We start from the raw sequence: 19448 nt of genomic DNA on the forward strand, positions 1-19448 counted from the left end.
CTCTGCAAGAATTCAAAAATTGCAGAACTCGTGCATAAGGTTTATTTGTGGAATTAGACGTAGGGAAAGGGTATCACATAAATTAGTCGATCTTAAATGGCTTAATATGTTAAATCGCCGAGAGTTGCACTCCATATGTTTTTTTTTATAAAATAATAAAATTTAAAGCACCACCATATCTCTATAATAAGCTCAGATACCGTACTGACGTTCACAATATAAATATTCGCAGACATGACCTTTTGTCTATACTTTTACATAAGAAAGAAATCTTTAAAAAGTCATTTTCTTACAATATTGTGTCCAAAATTAATAAATACAAAATTTGGGATTTTTCTAAATCTACATCGGCTTTTAAAAAATCAATAAAAATGGTTCTTTCATCTAAACAAAATAATATTTAATGCATTGAAATAATTTATATTATTTCTTTTTAATACTGACATCTCTGGTAAATTAGTCGCCCTGGTTTTGCTCTCTTTTGTGTCGGGATTCCGTGTTTGGATCTGGCGCGCCTTTGGAAATATAAATTTTTATATGTATATTTTTCTCTACTATAAGAATCTACAACAGAAATATAGTTAATATACCTGTACCCCTCGTTCCTCCTTTCCTGCCTCCTATTAGTAAATAATAAGTAAGCTAGGATAATTTAGATTTTTTTTTCTTTTCGGTTAGTTATGGATGTCGGGTATGCATGTTACTCGTACAGTTTATAATGCGGTTCGCGAGATTTTTTTTTTTAATTATAAGTGTAATATTCAAGGTCTTAACAGCTCCTTCTTCTGAGGGTAGCTGAAACATGACCTTTATTTCCTCTTTACAGTTACATGCTGAACTAATATACACTGATGGATTTCTTTTTCTTTGTATTTATATTGTAAACTTATTTATATCTATGAGTGAGCATATGTAATATCTTATAAGGAAATATAAACTGTCTATTATTATTATTATTATTATTATTATAATCTGGTTTATTAATTAAAACAACACGCTTCCAACATTTATCCTAAATATGCTGGTAGAATAAATTAACAAATATTTTAATAATACTTTAGAGAAAATCTGGATAAATTTGAATAGCTTTAATCTATTTATATTATTTCATTTGCCCAATTATTGAATATTTGATTTGTTTAATGTTCAAAAAGCAACAGATAAAATATGTTTTTAATTATATTTTATTACATCGAGTTAGTATTTTCATTTGCGATCTGGTATTTTATTATTTTCTATCGCCTCAATAAAATAAATTTGCGTGGGAAATATTACAGTGATTGATAGCAATAATGTTCATTTTATCAAATTTCACGTGTTTATAAAATTCTTACAAATATTTTAGCTATAATCTGAAAATATCAGACATACGTTGTAATGGCTTCTACGTGTGATAAACCGTCTCGTAAGGCTTTTACGGTGTTATGTTTAAAATACTTTAAGAGAGTCGATTTAAAACACATAAAATTAAACATAGAAATAAGCCAATCTTTATTCGCGTCCTTAAACCATCTTTACAGTCTGAAAAGTCTGTGTAACTACAATTTCAATTAATCAGATTGTCCATAGCAGTAAAGGAGCTAAATTATAAAGCAGTTAAACACTATTTAATTTAATTTAATTTAATTAAAAATAGACTTTAATAATCTGCTTAATATAAATAAATGTAAATCCAATCTCTACCTTAAGGTTAACAGCTTAATGCATTTTGCTCCTTTTCAAACTAAGACGAAATAATAACCAGTTTTACTGAATAGTTTGACCATATGTTTTTAAGATAAGTGAGATGAAAGGCTTTTAATATAAGTCTGTTCAAGCAATTCTGGATTGCATTTTTAAGAATTTATAATACTCTTGCAGTATTACCAAATAAAGTAGACGATTCCTCAAGAAGATCAGTGAAAGATAGTGAAACTAAGATCTGTTAGCGTAGCCAGAGAAGGATACTTCCAGTGTATTTATAGATACAAAATTTAGATGTGATGCCTAGCAGTTTCATGTCCCCTATTTTTCTTTTATTCTAACTTCCAAACTCCCGTGTACTTTTAAGGTATTAAAACATTATTTTTACAGTTCTTATCTATAAGATTTTCTTACTATCTTGATATGGTAAATGCAATATGAGGTTGGGCTTCCATCATAAGATATACGGAAAAGTCTAGGGGATCTCTATAAAAAAATGAGAAATATAAAATCGTTTTTTTGAAGTAAGTCGAGTGTTTCATAAGATATTAAATTAAAAATTGGTGTGAGGGGTTTTTTTGGAACGAAAAATTGAAATGTGTTCACGGATTCGCTATACCTTGTAGAGGACGCCACTTGTGGTAGGTTGCATGCGTTAAAAATACCAAAACTTTTTTGTACCCCTGTATAATAAAGTTCTAGTAAAAAATTCTAATTATCCAATCTTTTCTTGTAAAAAATTATTCTTGGTAAATGTCGGCCTGAGAATCCGTTTATGAGATCCGTTTATGAGATTTTAACAAGTTAACAAAATAAACGTAAATTATTTTTCTAAATTAATGCTAAACTACTTATTATAATAAAAATCTTACAATAATGATCCTAAATTATTTGTTCTACGTGACCTCCATTCATTTGTATACACATACGAGCCCTCTTTATTAAAGAAAATCTAAGGCTTTGTATAAAATATTTGGTTTCAACCTGAAATGCAAGTTGCAATGATTTTTTCCCTTAAATGATCCTCGTTTAAAATCGAAACCATATATACAAAGTCTTTCATACATCCCCAGACTAAAAAATCCAATAGTGTAAGGTCGGGCGAACGGGGTGGCCACGGAACAGGAGCATCTCGACCCCGATCAATCCAGCGATTAGGAAATACTTGATGTAAATAGTTCTTAACACTTATAGCAAAATGAGCTGGAGCACCGTCGAGTTGAAATCAAAGATTTTGTCTTAAATTTACAGGTAAATCATCAAGCAAATCGGGCAGTACTTCTTGTAGAAACAACAGAAATGAATCACCAGTCAAATTACCTGGTAAAATGACAGTTCCTAAAAGAAAGTTATCCACAACAACTGCCCACACTTTACTTGATGATGTGTCTTAACTATGACCCTGGGATTCTCTTCAGCCCATATGTGTTGCCGTTTCTCGTGAACGTGGCTTCGTCAGTAAACAGAATCCCCCTTATAAAATTCACATTTCTATTATTCGTTTCACATAAACATCTACAAAAAGCAAGTCTTGCCTCGGGATCGTCGGGTAAAAGACCTTGTACTTTTTGAAGATGAAATGGGTAAAGTTGTTGACTCCGTAAAATATTGTGTCTCGGTTTTCTCAATATTTCTCATCCGTTGAGCCAAAACCCTAGTACTAATGTTTGGTGATTCTTCGACAATTCTTAAAATGTCTTCGTCTTGTCCTGGTTGAACCGCACGAGGTCGGCCGCAATTACCCTTCCGTCTTTCGCTAAAACTTCTCCCTTAGTCGGTTAATCAAATTTAAAAAAAAATTTCTTTTGGAATGAAATCGGTTTGGGAATGTTTGGGCATAGCGTCTAGCAGCTAAACTAACATTGGAGTCACATTTTCCTAGTTAAGAATTGACAGGTATTTACTATTTACAATAATATTTAAAACTTACCAAACATTATAACAATATCCGCCAATTCGGAAAAGTGTACGTTTTTTGGTTTATGGGCCATTATGGTTTTATAAGTTGTAAGAAATCACACAATACAAATATGTGATTAAAAAATGTAGATTTATTTAAGGAATAATTGAGAAGCTTGTTAAGAGCGTCAGAAGCGTTTAAATTTATTACTTTGACAGTACGTAAAAAGTTGGTGGTGTCCGAGGTCAGTCAATTTGTTTAGAAAGAAGTATCTAGATTTTAAAATTAAGATATCTCATAAACGGCCGGCATTTACTAAGAATACTTTTTTTACAAGGAAAGATTGGATAATTTGAATTTTTTACTAAAACTTTATTATACAGTAGTACAAAAAAGTTTTAATATTTTTAACACATGCAATATACCGCAGGTGGCGCCCTCTACAAGGTATAGCGAATCCGTGAACGGATTTCAATTTCTCGTTCTAAAAAACCCCCGCACATCAAATTTAATTTAATATCCTATGAAACACTCGACTTACTTCAAAAAAACGTTTTTATATTTCTCATTTTGACGCCCTGTATATTGAATACCGAGCGCCCAATTAAAAAATGGCATAACGAAAGTCGCATTATTTTGATCCACCCTATTTGTGGCCGGCGGATTGGCCTCCTTTTTCCGGACACCCTGTATATTTATATGTTTAGAAAGGCAGCAAACATATTTTTTATTGCAGCATAGAAATTTGAATGTATGCATATAAAAAAATAATAATTAAGTTATCCTTTTCCTATATTTTCTTTGTAATAGAATAATCTTCTAGAACACTGTAACGTTGTATATATTATATATTCTAAGGTTAATTTAAGCTTAAAACTGGATACTAAAATTAAACAGATCGATTATAAACATGTGCCTCTTGTCAGAATATTTAGTTTGTGTAATATAAACATATAATAAAAACATTATCTTATAACATAAAGTTAGGATAATATATATTTATTTTTTTTATTTCAAAATGTATTATTATTAAGGTTTTTTCAGCTGTGACGTTAAGGATAATATTATGATACCGTAAATTACTAAAATTACAATAAAAAATACGAATAATCGCTTATTAACTTCTATGCAATCATAACCATCACCTAAATTATAAAAATGGTCTAGATATTAAAAATGTAATGAAACACGACTTTTTTGATACTTGGCAATTTGGCAATAAGAGGATTCTATATGAGACCTTAGTGACCTTTTTGGTCATAAAAATCTTTTTAATTGCAACTAAGAATAAATAATATAGTAATAAGTAAACTTGGATAGAAGTTTGATATAATTATAAACAAGCATTTTTTTCTAAAGAATATAAATATAAGCAAACTAAATTATTGCGTGTTTAAGTGGTTTTAGAAGAAAAATGACGTTGGCTTAATGATACTTTCAGCACAGTTTCAAATAAATGCTTTTAAATTTAAAAAAACATAATCTTTAGAAGAATTTTTCTTAAAATTTTTTACGGTGCATGAATTAGTTTTTCATGAAATCGATTTTGCGTAACTCAGTTCCAATCAAAAGGCAGGTTGCGTTAAGTTTTATCCCCTGCTTTAAGACCAACTATCTTTTCAATTTAAGACTTTAAAATGATTAAAATATTAGACAAAAATAAAATAAACTGCTCTGTCGTTTATATTTTACTTTAAATTACTTTCAATAATAAAACCGTAAAATATAAATATTTTTTAACGTGCATTTATGTAAACATTTTTTATAAATCTCAATCTTTAGTTCTTACTATCTGATCAAGGCTATAAAGTACAAAATGCTTAATTTCTTACGAATCCGGTTCATTTTTTCTTTTTATTATCTTAAAAGTTTAAATTATCTTATTAGTTTTCTTTTAATTAGAAATTTAAGATAGGGTTTGACTTTAAATGCATTAAAATGTACTAGTCTTAAAAATCACAATACTCTGAGTATAATAAGAAATCTTGATATTGAGACCCAATAGTATTAAAAGCCAGCATAACCTAAATATACATGATTCATATTCAATTAATAGGTTTGTATTTAACGGAGTATAAAATACTTAAAATATTGTTCAAAAGTAATTTAACTTTCCCAGCAACATTTTTAAACTAGAAGAGATATTTGTTCGTTAATATGTAATGTAAATTATAAACAAATATATTTAAATTATTATATATTGGAAAGTTCTAAGATGGCTTTCCCTGAACAAGTATATAAGTACCTGCTATTCGGCAAAATTCTTAAAATTAATATTTTTTCTGCAAATTGACTTTATTTTTAAATTTTTTTATGTAAATTACCTTTCATCTTTCGAACTTTACCCTAACAATTATCTATTTTTTAGGATATTAAATTTAATCTCTCATTCAAAAAATTTTAAAAAGTACTTTTTTATTTACATTTAGTACTCTTATGTTTTTGGAACGAACTTCAGGAATTCGGACGTGCAATTCTAATTTTTTTATTTTATATTATAACATAATAGTCGTCAATTTGTTTAATATAATTATACCTTTTTTAAGATTCAATATTTTAACTCCTATTTTGGCCTTTAATTAAACTCATTAAAGTTTTTTGCCTACGAAAATTTTTGTATATATTTGCTGGTATCGCCTTATATGATATAATTATATCAATAACCATTTCATGAATAAATAGAAATTATTGAAAACTAATAAAGAAAATAAAATGAGTATTAAAAAATTATATTGGTAAGCAATTTTATAGTTATAGGTATATTTTTAGCTAATGATAAATTTATTTAATAATAATTTTCACTAACTATTATTAAACTGAATAAAACCATCTAATAATTACTACTAGTAATGTTGTGTAACATAATTTTTGGATAATTGGATCCATAAAAATTTAATTTTTATTTTTTTACTGAATCCGGTTATTTTTTATTTATTTTTCATAACAGTAATTAACTTGCCGTAATTGCTTATTTACCTATAAAGTGAAAACAGAACAATCTTTTGTTGAATATTTTAAAATGTACATTAAGCTATGCCAATTTTTTCTCAGAATAATGTGATATATAAATTTAAGTCAATATATATAATTTATTCAGTATATAAAATTTACCAACCTACATCTTGAAAATTAAATGTGTTTTTTTATTATTTTATCTTAAAATGTCACGTAAAAAGTTGGGTTTTTTAAAGATATCCTTCTTTCGGAAAAAAAATCACAAAAATTAATGTCAATCGGGATGACTTAGTAATCCCTATATCCTACAACCGTTAAGGCGTAACATTTTTATTACACATAATTTATGGCTATACATTTCTTCTAATAATACTAATATATACATTGGTATAATCCAATCAGTTTAAATTAAATCTCTCGACGAGGATTTTTATTGTCTGGTGCGAAATCTTATCCGGAAAAGCAAATTAGATGCATCGAGGCGAACACAGTCGAGTAGGAATTTATTTCAAGTAATTAAATTTGCCTAGATTTTAGTTTCGTATACCTTGGATGTCAAAATCTCGTCGATTTGCTCCTCTGTAGATAATTTAAGTTTGGATAAATACAAGTCAGGATGTATTGATTGCTCTTCGATAGCAAACAATTGACGGTCTTAGATAGATTTAATTAAGAGCACTTTGGTAATGTCAACAATAATATAGTACGTAATGTATTAGTAGTAAGATGACATGTCAAATAATGAAACCTGTAGCATCAGAAATCAATATTAAAGGAACAGTAAATACATGAAGACATACAGTCTATGAGTTATTGCTTCTTGAATCAGAAGTATCGAATATAACTATGAACATTCTTGGAATTATTTTGGATGGAGATTATTTTCTGATCATATTGAGGAAATTTCTTCTAAATTATTTACAATTTACATTCAGATTTATGTATTTATTGATTAATGTTAGAAGCACTTCCCGAACAATGTTTTAGGAGATTAAAACTAGTTAAATAAACAAAATTACCAACAACAAAAATAAAATAAAATAACTTAAGAAATTAAAATAATTATACTAAAGAAAATCTGCATTTTGTCTTAGATAAAAGAAATATGCCTTAAAATTACACCCAACTCCCTAAAAAATAGACAAAGCAAACAAATGAGAAATACTAATTAGATTAGCGGTTAATACAAATTTTGGTGACTTTTTAGTTATGATGGTTTACGAAGCTTTGAAATAAAAAGTTGTGAAAAGTCATGGATTGAAACGTGTTACGCGAAAGCCCAATAACAACAGAAAATATGAAGAACCAATTAAAAAAAAACTTCAAAAATGTGTGATTTTTTTTCAGAACATACGGTTTTGCTACAGAGCGTTTCGTTTAAAACGTAGTGTCTGTCTTCAAAAAAGAACCTGAATTTTTTAATCATCCTACTTTTCGTCTAAGTGAATTTTTAAGTTTTGACTTTGTACCTCAGGAACAAAATTTTATAAATTAATTTAAATTGCAGTATTAAGTAGTTTTATCTTTAATATGTGCGTACAGTCCAAATATTTAATTAAATATGAATTGATCACAACCATAATATTTTTTTTTGTCCCTAACTTATTAATTTATCTTTTGCTTTGAGGATATATTCTATTTTATATGAGATACAGGGTGATTTTCAACCTATGCGCATAAACTTGGAAAATCATAGCTGATGAGTAATAATGAGTAATAATGAAAAAAAAAATGTAGTAAAATATTTTTAGTTTTGGAGATATCCATATTTTTTTAAATAAAAAACGTGTATTTCTTAACGTGTTTAATTTTAACTAATTTAAAGCAACTGTTCGAAGTTGTTTCCATTATTTTCGATACAGACTTGAGCTCGTCGAATCCATGAAGACGTACATGCACGGGACAAACCAGGCTGTAGGCGAATTGCGTCACTGGCAGCGTTTATGCGTATTTATGCGTATATAAATTGTTGCGCAAAAATTCTAAATACCGAGCACCAGTCAAACGATTTTCCAGAATAAGAGGTCCGATGAGCATCCCGTTCAGAATTCCAGCCCATACATTTACAGAAAAACGTTGTTGAAAGTATGTTATCCGTGTAATATGCGGATTTTTCAAAGCCCAGTAATGAGTGTTATGAAAGTTGAAAATTCCATTGCGCGTAAAATTTGCCTCATCCGTAACTAAAATGTTCATGATAAAGTTTGGGCTTAACTGCTGGTGATGTAACAACAACTCACAAAAGTGTACTCGAAGCGGCAAATCTCTTGAAAGTAAGGCTTGTACCCTCTGCACATGAAACGGGTACAGCAACTCGTGCCTTAAAATTTGTCAACTTGTAGATTGCGATACTGCAAATCACGCTGCAATTGTCCTAGTGCTAATTCCAGGTTGTTCTTCAATAACTTCTAAAATATCCTCCTCCAGATTTAGAATGTGCCTAGGTCTAATAGCTCCTCCATCTTGTTCAGGTCGCGGCCGCAAATTCCCAGTACGTCTCGGGTGATATCTTCGGGGAAATCTTTGGGCATACAGACCAGCTGCTGCCACTGCATTCTGATGTATTTCTTCGTAAACCAAAACCATATCGACAAGTTCTTCATTTGTAAAAATGTGCGCCATTACATTTGACGCTTTTATTTTGTTCGTGTGAAAATAACGATCGAACACGATCACAACCACCAACAAACTAAGTACTGCTAAAGATTCTAAATAACAAATTCCAAACATTATGACTTGTTTACTATCAGTTATTAATAAACAAAATAAGTTCGTCTGATACACGTTCTGTTGACACTTGTTTAACTTTATTTTAGAAACCGAAAATATTTTACTACATTTTTTTCTCATTATTACTCATTATTGATCTTCATCTACTATTTCCCAAGTTTATGCGCATAGGTTGAAAATCACCCTATATAAATGCCATCATTTGGTTAAGTGTTGTATTACCCTTAAAATATTAAATGGAGAAGGTCATTTTTTAATTTTTACTTCATTAAACAGGACCTTTAATTCTCTTTATTAGCAAAGAAACATAAACTGAAAAATTAATCTTATAAAAATTGTTCATAAATATATATTTTAATTTATAATAACCATATAGTTCTGTTATTTAACTAAATAACATAAACATCACAATAAACTATTTCTTAATCACTTTTACATAATTATTAAGAGAACTTCAATTTTTCAAATTTATTACCTTTTTTAATGTAAATACTTTTCAATTTGAATATTTTGTGCGTATTATTCATTTAAGTATCAGTTTCTTATTTTAAGAATAAAAACTCACCTCAAGTCTTCTTTTTAATCATAAGTGTTAAAAAATTCTTTATAATTTATTTTCAATTAAATCCCGCCGTGTTGTAGCATTTTTTTTGTGGTTAAAGTGAATAGCAAGCAACACTCTGTAATTTAGTAAACCAACAAATACTAGTTTCTTTCACAAAAAAGTATGTAGAGCAATTTTTTTAAGGTATCGAAATGTACTCATTAAATTTTTTTAAAAAAATCATGAATTACTAACCTTAATTGCTACAAATAAAAATGCAAGTATTAAAAGATTCGCTATAGTAAATTTATTACAACTAAACTGTATTACTAAAGTATTTAAACACGAAAAATGAGGTCAAATATCTAAAATAAAATTTAAAAAATAATCCAAATTGCTAGAAGGTATAAAAAAATTACCCTAAATAAATTTAAAAAAAAATAATAAATTTAACGGCCAAAAATAATTTCAAATACATTTAAAAAATTACCTTAATAGCCTAAGGATTCAATAATCTAGAAAAAATAGCTTAGGATACCGGCAAGAAACGTCAAATTATTTCAAATACCAGGAAAATATTGAAAAAAGAATCATTAAATCTATAAAGTTAAATCATAACCTAAAATAAATAAGGAATTACTACGACTGCCTTGTCGGCATAAACCATTCTTTCAGCTGCAGAAAGAAATAGAAAGTAGTTTTTAATTTTTGAAAAAAAAATGTAATAAATGCCGGAAATATATCAAAAAATTACTTTAAAAACCCATAAAAAAGGAAAAAATACTTAAAACTAAACAAGAATAATAAACAATTAATCCTAAGTACATAATAATATGTTTAATTATAACAGTACTACATCTAATGCCATTATATTTATGTGAATTTAAAATATTTATAACAATAATTATAACATTTTATATTTTTTTTATAACAATAATTATTTCTCTTTTATAATAACTAAATTTATATTTATATATAAAACGATTTATATTAATCTAACAACACATATATTTTATATATGATTGGTGGGAAAAGGTTAAGGGAGTAACGAAACAACTAAAGCATGTCAATAATATCCTTGTTTAAATGTTTTATCTCTATAAATCAGAGTCCCAAAATTGTTTAGGGAAAGCGGATAAGGGAGAATATCTCAGATTAGGTTGCTTAAGGGACATTTGTGTAATTAGTTTTCAAAAACTTACACAAATGCAATTTGGGGACGGATATATCTTGATGTAGTATTGGTTAAGTTTTAACTAGAGATGTAATATTACCCAAAATGTTAGTGAAGCGAAATAAAGCACACAAATATTTGGGTTTACATGTATTGATCTAAATTTAAGCTGGGTGATATCTCAGCATGTAAAGGTTTAAACATGCCTAAATGTGTTTTATAGAGCATTAATAATACTTATATAATATATTTTAGTTAATTTAATATTAATTATTAAGATTTATTAAAAAATATTGAGTCTTAGTAAGTTTTAAATAAGATGAATAGAAAAACAGGATAACTATAACTAATTAATAATTAAAACTTTTTTAGAATACTGTAGTAGAACCTTAAAAAGTAAGTTTCAATTAAAGTGGCCCAAGATTTCCTAGATAAAACCTATCTCTTTTTCAAAATATCTTTTTGTCATATCATACCTATTTAAGTTATGCATGATAAATCTGGTAAATACCGTATAATGTCTGACTGTAGAAACAACAATAACCAAGCGAAGATTGATTATTGCAAATACGCAATAATAATTTATGCGCTGCAGTATAACTCCATTATGCCAACTTTTAACACTGTTGGTGGAAACCTACTAATTACTTTCTAAACCCAAATAGATATCTATTCTTTAATAATGGAAGCTCGTTTACTATTTTATACCTGATTTTGCATGTAAACTCATTTGCAGTATGTAGATGGGGATTTACAAAATTAGCTATGTAATAAGGTGTATATGTACATTGCTATGAGGCTTAAATTTTAAATTGTTCGTTAACGGGGTCAGTGACCACCATTAAATTTAGAACAACACACCTTAGGGAATGCTTTATATTAAATAAGCAATTATGTCAGCTCGAAATCTGTCTTGAATATATAACTTACTTTTGCCTATATAGAGATAATAAACGACATTATTTCAATTCCTGTAATGATATTCATCATCAGTAACTCATTAGAACTTTCCATAAAATGCTATTATCTGAGGAAAAGTTTAATGCAATAGAAAACATACGCCATCACATTTCATTATGTTTCCTGGGTGTAGCCTTGTTTGGACAAACTATAATTACCATGTTCAGCAATAAACACGGTAATTTGAGTATGACACAATATTTTGTCAAATATTTAATTAATGCCTATTATTTGCCATTAAAATATGAGAGACTAAGTGCTTCTTTAATTCAATTATAAATATAGTTGCTTGATGAGTTTTAGCTATTGTTAGAAAGCGTCTTTTTTCACTTTTTCATTTCATTTTAATCGTCTAAAATGATTTTCTTAAATTCTTGAATCTAATATTAAAGAAATTAAATCATTTTTAATAAAAATAGTCAAGGAAGAAGAAAGAGTTATTTCGAATTATGAGAACATAACCTTAAACGAGATATCAAAATAAAGACGTGTGTTAAGAGTTACTATTATCTTTTTGTTTTCAACATATACATCTTGCTTTGTGTTGCTTTTATACATATATTGTATAAAAGCAACAAAGTACCAGGTATCAGTGAATTAATTACAAAATATTACGAATTCGATTTTATGACATCTACCGTGTCTTAAAGAGGTAATTTAATTTTGTGTTAATTGAAAAAATTCATTCGCTGTGGATCGGGCAAATACGTTAACTGACTGTTCAACAAGATTAATTTTTAAAAAAAATTTTTTTTTGCTTACAATGATAGCGAACAAAAAAACGAATTCACAAGAGTTCTTATAGATGTCTTAAAAAACAAAAAAAGTACTAATGGCTTATGATTATTCTCATAAAATTGCCATGGAATATTTAAAGTACTCAATAATCTTAAATGGCCTTAGTGAATAATAAAGTAGTTATTATCATTAGCCATACATTTTTGCCTAAAGAGCGATAAATTCTATGAAATCAAATACTTGATATATATTTAATTTAATAATTCTTAAAATACTTCTTAGTTGAAATTTACAATTAAAACAAATTAAAATTTCAAAATTTTTTATAACACCTATTTTTAATTTAATCATAGCCAATTGCGTATATTTATTCAGTTTTCTTTCTATTTTAATAATTAATGTATTCCTAGGCCCGACCCTCGATAATGACTATATAAATTTGTGTCAAATATTAACAATAAATTTTACGAGGTCAGATGGGAAATCCTATAAATGTACATTCCCTCGTGTTGAAAAATATTACTGTTATTAACACACCTTTTCATTTTTAGTATAATGGAAATAAACAATTGTGGAAAAAACGAATAATGGGAAGCCAAATTTTATAAATCATGTTTTGTGCAAAATAAACTAGGTTACGTGGACCGCATATTAAATGTACAACCTGATAAATAAGAAATAAAATAAAAAGTAATTTTTGATAAATTAAATATATAAATAAATATATACAAAAAATTATATAAATATTTAATTTGATCGATTATAAATGTTAAATGCCAATTAAATTCATTTAAAAAGTCTAATAAGCTATAAAATTTAAATTAAATTTTTAATTATTTTAAAGGAGATACTTAATCGTAAGACATAAAAAAATAAAGCCTTTAACGACAGACAGAATATACAATTTACTTTATTACTTTATTTACTTTTATTACCTAGTTTACTTTTACAACTGCTCTTTTTATGATTTCATTAAACGTATAATTTTTGTAATATTTTTTTTTTGTTTTTCAGATTTTCACCCGTTATTCCAATCAGCCATGAATATCACGAGTACTATCAGGGTTTTTTCTGCGTTTGTCTGCCTACTGTTGCTTGTTGCCAATGTTACCTCGGCCCCATCTTATTCTTCTGATTACGATGGTTGGTAAATATAATTTTAATTTTCTTTAAGAACGCCTTTGCAATCTTAGTAACATTTTAAAATACGAATGATTATATCATTAGTATGGTTTAGAACGGCAATCTTATATACCGTAGTCCAAAATTTCTGTTATTTTCTCAATACCTTTCGATAAAAATTAGTTGATTCATACGGGTCTATCAGTCTATACCTCGGGCAGAAGCGGAGGAACTTCGCTATGAGACGAGAGGCACTCTTGACCAACTGGTAATAAAACGATAAAAAAAATATCTGTAGACAGAAAAAGGCTGCACTCAAAAATCTAAAAAAGAACACTAACATCAAGATTCTACCGGCGGACAAGGGCAACACAACAATTATAATGGATGCCGAAAACTACAACAAGGTTAAAGAAGTTTTAACTAAACGTAATAGGAGAAAGAGATCACAGGACTCCATATCACGCCACTACATTTCTACGGTCTTCCTAAAATAATTTTCTCTTTAGGGCATCAAAGAAAGATTAGATCGTAATACTTGAAAAACGCATTGGACTTCCACTGGCAGGAGTGATGGAACTTATAAAGGTTTGTCTTCGTAACTCTTACTTTCAATTTAAAGATGGGCTTTACACCCAAAACGAAAAACTTTTAATGTTTCAGTTTCGTCGTTATATCTAGTGGTAGCCAATATATACATAGAATGGTTCCATAAATTATTAATAATATCATTAGACCAAGGATCAAGTTTCCGATGTAGTTAGAAAAAGAGGCAGTACTTTTTAGATGTTCCTGTAAAAAACAACAAATGAGGATATTTAAGAAGATCATTCTATCGTAAACTAATACACATATGACAATAACTGTACCACAACTTCAATCATCATTGTTAAAGAAAGATGAGAATCATTAAAACCCTTTATAAGAAACCACAATAGGCAACAACAATGTTGCCCTTAATAATAGGAAACATCACCAAAGACTTATAGCCAAATGTATATCAAAGCAAACTTAAACACAAGTGTTAGGAAAACAGCAGAGATGCGAGCGAAAGAAACACAGTAACTAAAGGATCCTACAGATTGTTTAACGATCAAGGGAACTTTAAAGAAAATTAGGAGAATTTCCAAAGAATTTAACATTAAGACTGCTTTCACTTCGAAGAGAAACATACGAGATTTAGTATCGAAGACTAAGCCAGAATCCCTATTGGATATCAAGAACTGCGTGTACCAAATCCCCTGAGAATGTGAGGAGCCATAACGAAAGACAAAGCTACCACTGCAAGTCAGGACAAAAGAACATCATATTTGGACAGGAAAGGTTCCTAGATAATATATAACAGAACACGCTTGGACTTGGAAAGAGATCAAGATTCCTGGAAGCAACTTACATCGCGCAAAACCAAGCAATCCAGCCAGCCCAGTGATGACATTCCCAACATCTGAAGACTATTTACTATACTGCCACTACATACATATCTACTATAGAGGATGTCTCGAAAGTAATGGGACATAGAACAACAGTAGATTCCTTACGTCAAAATAATGTGATTGAGGCCAACTTGCCTTATCCTAACTTTAATAGTAACTAAAATACAGGTCAAAATATTATTTGTCAAAGTATTATTTGACTTATCGTTTTTTTTTCTCATGGGTTCTGAACCAATCGACATACTGACATGAAATTTTTAACATACGAGTCTTTTAAAAAGAAATTAAAATTTCGTATACAGTTTTCGTGTTCTCGGTAGAGGACGCTCGTTGCGTTAGTTTTTACTTTTTTAGAACCCAAACTTTTTTCAGCCCGGTATATCGGTTTAAAAAGTATCAAAATAAATTCCTTTTTTAATTTTACTTAAAAAATGTATACCTTATTAAAGTCGCTATTAGCAATTACTTTCGACATAATCACCATTATTCAAAAAAATTTTTTTAAATAATATTTATTTACTACTTTATTTAAATCGCATCTTTGGCAGTTGGCGTTGGAGACAAATTACTTATGTCAAACTTTTTGAATGTTATATAAGACTTTTAAAACGAGAAAACAAGTTTTTCACTAAAGTTTAATCATTTTAAGTAATGCCTGGGCATAATTTGTTTACCAATTTAGAAATGTGTGATATGCGTTCTTTTATGCGGAAGTAAATTTTAATGGACGGCATGCAAGACGCAGAAAATATACCAGATAGGCAACAGCCAAACCATATATTATTCCAAAGAATTTATAGCCGACTAGGAGAAACTGAATCATTTCGGTCAAAAATGCCTAGTTTGGGCCGCCCAAAAAATATTTCCCAAGTACAGGAAGAAGAAATTTTAGTCCGCGTAGCAGAAAATACCGGGTTAAGTACTAGGCAAATAGCAGCACCTACGGGTGTCGGCCTCTATCCATACCACTTTACACCAGTTCAGTGTTTGATCCCACCAGATTTGCCAGCCAAAATGCAGTTTTGTCTTCAGTTTAAAAATATGCAAAACGCAGATTCAATGCTTATTAGCAGAGTGTTATTCACAGACCAGACTACATTTACTAGACGCGGCGTATTTAACTTTAGAAATGCTTATATGTAGGATACTGAAAACCCCCATTCAGTTGTCAGTCGTTATTTCCAGCATGAATTTAAAGTTAACATTTGGTGCGGTATTATTGGAAACCATATAATAGGCCCCCATGACTCGTACTTAAATTTTTTACGAAATAAACTTGGAGGTCTTTTAGAAGATATATCATTGAATGTTTTATGTACATTTTTCTCGACAGGTACACAATTACCTTGACGAACAATATCCCGAACGTTGGATTGGCCGTGGAGGACCGTTGCTTTGGCCTGCGCGTAGTTCAGACTTAAACCCCATGGTTTTCTGTATTTGGGGATATTTGAAATCAATTGTTTATGAGTCCTATAAATAATTTAAATGAACTAAATGTATAAATTGTAAATTCTGTAAATATGTTAAGAAATAATGAGGATCTTCTTTGTAAAATACGTCATTTGGTTAACTTATTTCAAAATTCATTGAAGTTAATGGAGGGCATTTTGAATAGTTGTTATAATAGCGTTATTTGTATATTTCTTTGTTTATTATTGCTTCTGGTATATTTGCTTAAAAATAAAATATAAAAAAAATAAATAAATATCATTTACTTTGGTTATGATATAAGAATTAACAAAAAAGTCGTAATATATTTTTTTGTTTACTAATTATTCTAATTTTACATAAATATCAATAATTTTAGGTATTAATTTTATTTTATTTAGGATTGCATTGCTAAAAATCTAGTAAATTTAAGTCATTCACATATTCTGAAAACCTAAAAGTACGATTATTTCGAAAATGCTGGCTCCTAGCGACTTTAATAAAGTATATATTTTTTATGTAATATTAAAAAAGGAAATTATTTTGTTACTTTTCAAGCCAATATACGGAGCTGTAAAAAAGTTAGAGGATTTAAAAAAGTAAAAACTAACGCAACGAGCGCCCTCTACTGAAAACACGAAAACTGTATACAAAATTTTATTTTTCTTTTTAAAAGACTCGTATGTTCTAAATTTCATGTCACTATGTCATTTGGTTCAGGAATCTATGAGAAAAAAAACGATAAATCAAATAATACTTTGACACACTGTATTTCAGTTACTATTAAATTTAGGATTAGGCAAGTTGACCTCAATCACATTATTTTGTAAGGAATCTACTTGTGTTCTATATCCTATTACTTTTGGGACTCCCTGTATAAGCCTGTAGAATAGTCATTGGTTTAAGATTGATAACTGTTGGAAGTACATACTTCCCAACCGAAACTTTCTTTGTTACTTTAGAAGTAAGTAATATAGGGCATCTACTGTACTTTTTCTATTAAATCAATTATTTTGACTTTTAACATTCTAACATTATATATAAATTTTAAAGTGAAGTGATATCAGAATTCTTGTTAAACTCAGGTAAGATATTTGTAAAAGAACGTTTCTATATGAACAATAAGATATCTAGATAATAAGATATTAAATAATATTGAATGTATCTTGAATAATCTCTAAGTATATACCCTACTATAAGTTCCTAATTATTAATTTATTAAATCGGGTTAAAAATTAAAAAAACAGTTATAGTAAAATCACAGGAAGGTATATGACCAAGAAAAATATATAACGTTTTTAATTGAAAAAAAAAAATATGGTCCCAAAGAAATAAAGTTAAAAAACTTAATTAATTGCTAATTTAACTTGTGTGTTTCTATAAAAATAAATGCGATAATCATTATTAAAGTGTGTCTATAAACTATAAGTCGTTGAACGCCTTGAATAATAAATAAATTATATTGAAAAAAAAGTCGAAAATTATAATACAGCACTTATCTGGTGGATAATATCAGCAAACCACAAAAAAAGTTAATTCGCTTTAAAATAATTTACAAAAAAAATATTTCCTGTGCCAAAAGTTCCTGTTATTTGTGAAATATTAAAAATTTTATTAGGATGTTTTTGTTTGGGGTATTTTTCTCAATATATTAGATTTTGTTCTCAACAAGGTGCTTTTAATATCAACATATTTGAGAAATACTCGTATCAACACCGTAAATACCTTTTTTTCTGTAATATACATTAATGGTAACTTCTCGTCAGTAACATCTCTGTATACAATATACCAGAATTATTATCGAATATATTAACATTTTTAAAAAATATATATAATTTAAATAAATATATGTCGAACTATATGTCTAGAGATTACATATGGGATAAGACAAGAACCTGTCAGAACATGTCCTTTCCTTTATTATCAATAGTTTGCTAATAAATAACAAAGCAATGTGAAATTTAAAAAATATTAATACAGTAAGGAAAGATCGTCAATACACATACTAAAAAAATCAATGGACTTAAAAACTTTTTGATCAAATGAAAATCTTACAGCAAAAATTGTCATGGGAACAAAGGTATTAAAAGCAAATTAAATGAAAGTTTGGAAATTAGAGAAGTGTAAGTGTAGAGTAAGTGTAAAAATCGTACTAAATACGTTTTTTTAGTTTACCAAATATGCCTTAAAGAATGTTAACTATTTATTTAATATTATTTAATATCAACAAGAATAATTTAATATGATGAATGTAATAAGGTATATTTAAAGAAATGTCCAACAAGTAATAAACACAATTCATTTTGGTCTTAAAATAAGACGAAATTTTTCATTTAACTCTGCAAAACAATGACACTCAAGAGCTATATCTTTAGATTGTTATTATTACATTTTTCTGTAAAGGATACCTTGTAATACGTGATAACGTCTTATGCTTAAAACCCAGTTACTACAACTACAAATATTTTTGAAACAAATTAAATATTCTTCAATAAGCAACTTAAACTTATTGCAATACAAGTTTTATTTATTTAGGCAACTAACAGAAACATAAAGATAATAATCATTGTTCATATAACATTAAAATGAATATATATGCATAAGCGTTAATATAAAACTTGCACAATGGTTAGAAAATATATGCATAGTATAGACTAAATATTGATATAATAAACCAGTTTTGGTTAATCAAAGTCAAAAGCCTAATTTAACCAACATCTATTGAATCTATTTGTTTCTGTACTTAATTATTAGAATAACATTTATAAAGGCTTTATT

The 19448-nt window shown here is 28.2% G+C and overlaps 1 protein-coding gene across 2 annotated transcripts in view; it reads left to right on the top strand.

The window, feature by feature from the left end:
• LOC126734544 (short neuropeptide F-like) overlaps positions 1–19448 on the top strand; it is a 61071-nt gene that overhangs the window by 25997 nt on the left and 15626 nt on the right. For both annotated transcript variants that reach the window (XM_050438225.1, XM_050438224.1), the window contains exon 2: positions 13699–13827. In XM_050438225.1, the coding sequence (XP_050294182.1) occupies positions 13725–13827 (103 nt within the window). In that variant the 5' untranslated portion in view covers positions 13699–13724. The remainder of the gene's footprint in view (positions 1–13698; positions 13828–19448) is intronic.

The sequence above is a fragment of the Anthonomus grandis genome, chromosome 3, assembly GCF_022605725.1.
Source record: "Anthonomus grandis grandis chromosome 3, icAntGran1.3, whole genome shotgun sequence".
NCBI classification, from domain to species: Eukaryota; Metazoa; Arthropoda; class Insecta; order Coleoptera; family Curculionidae; genus Anthonomus; species Anthonomus grandis.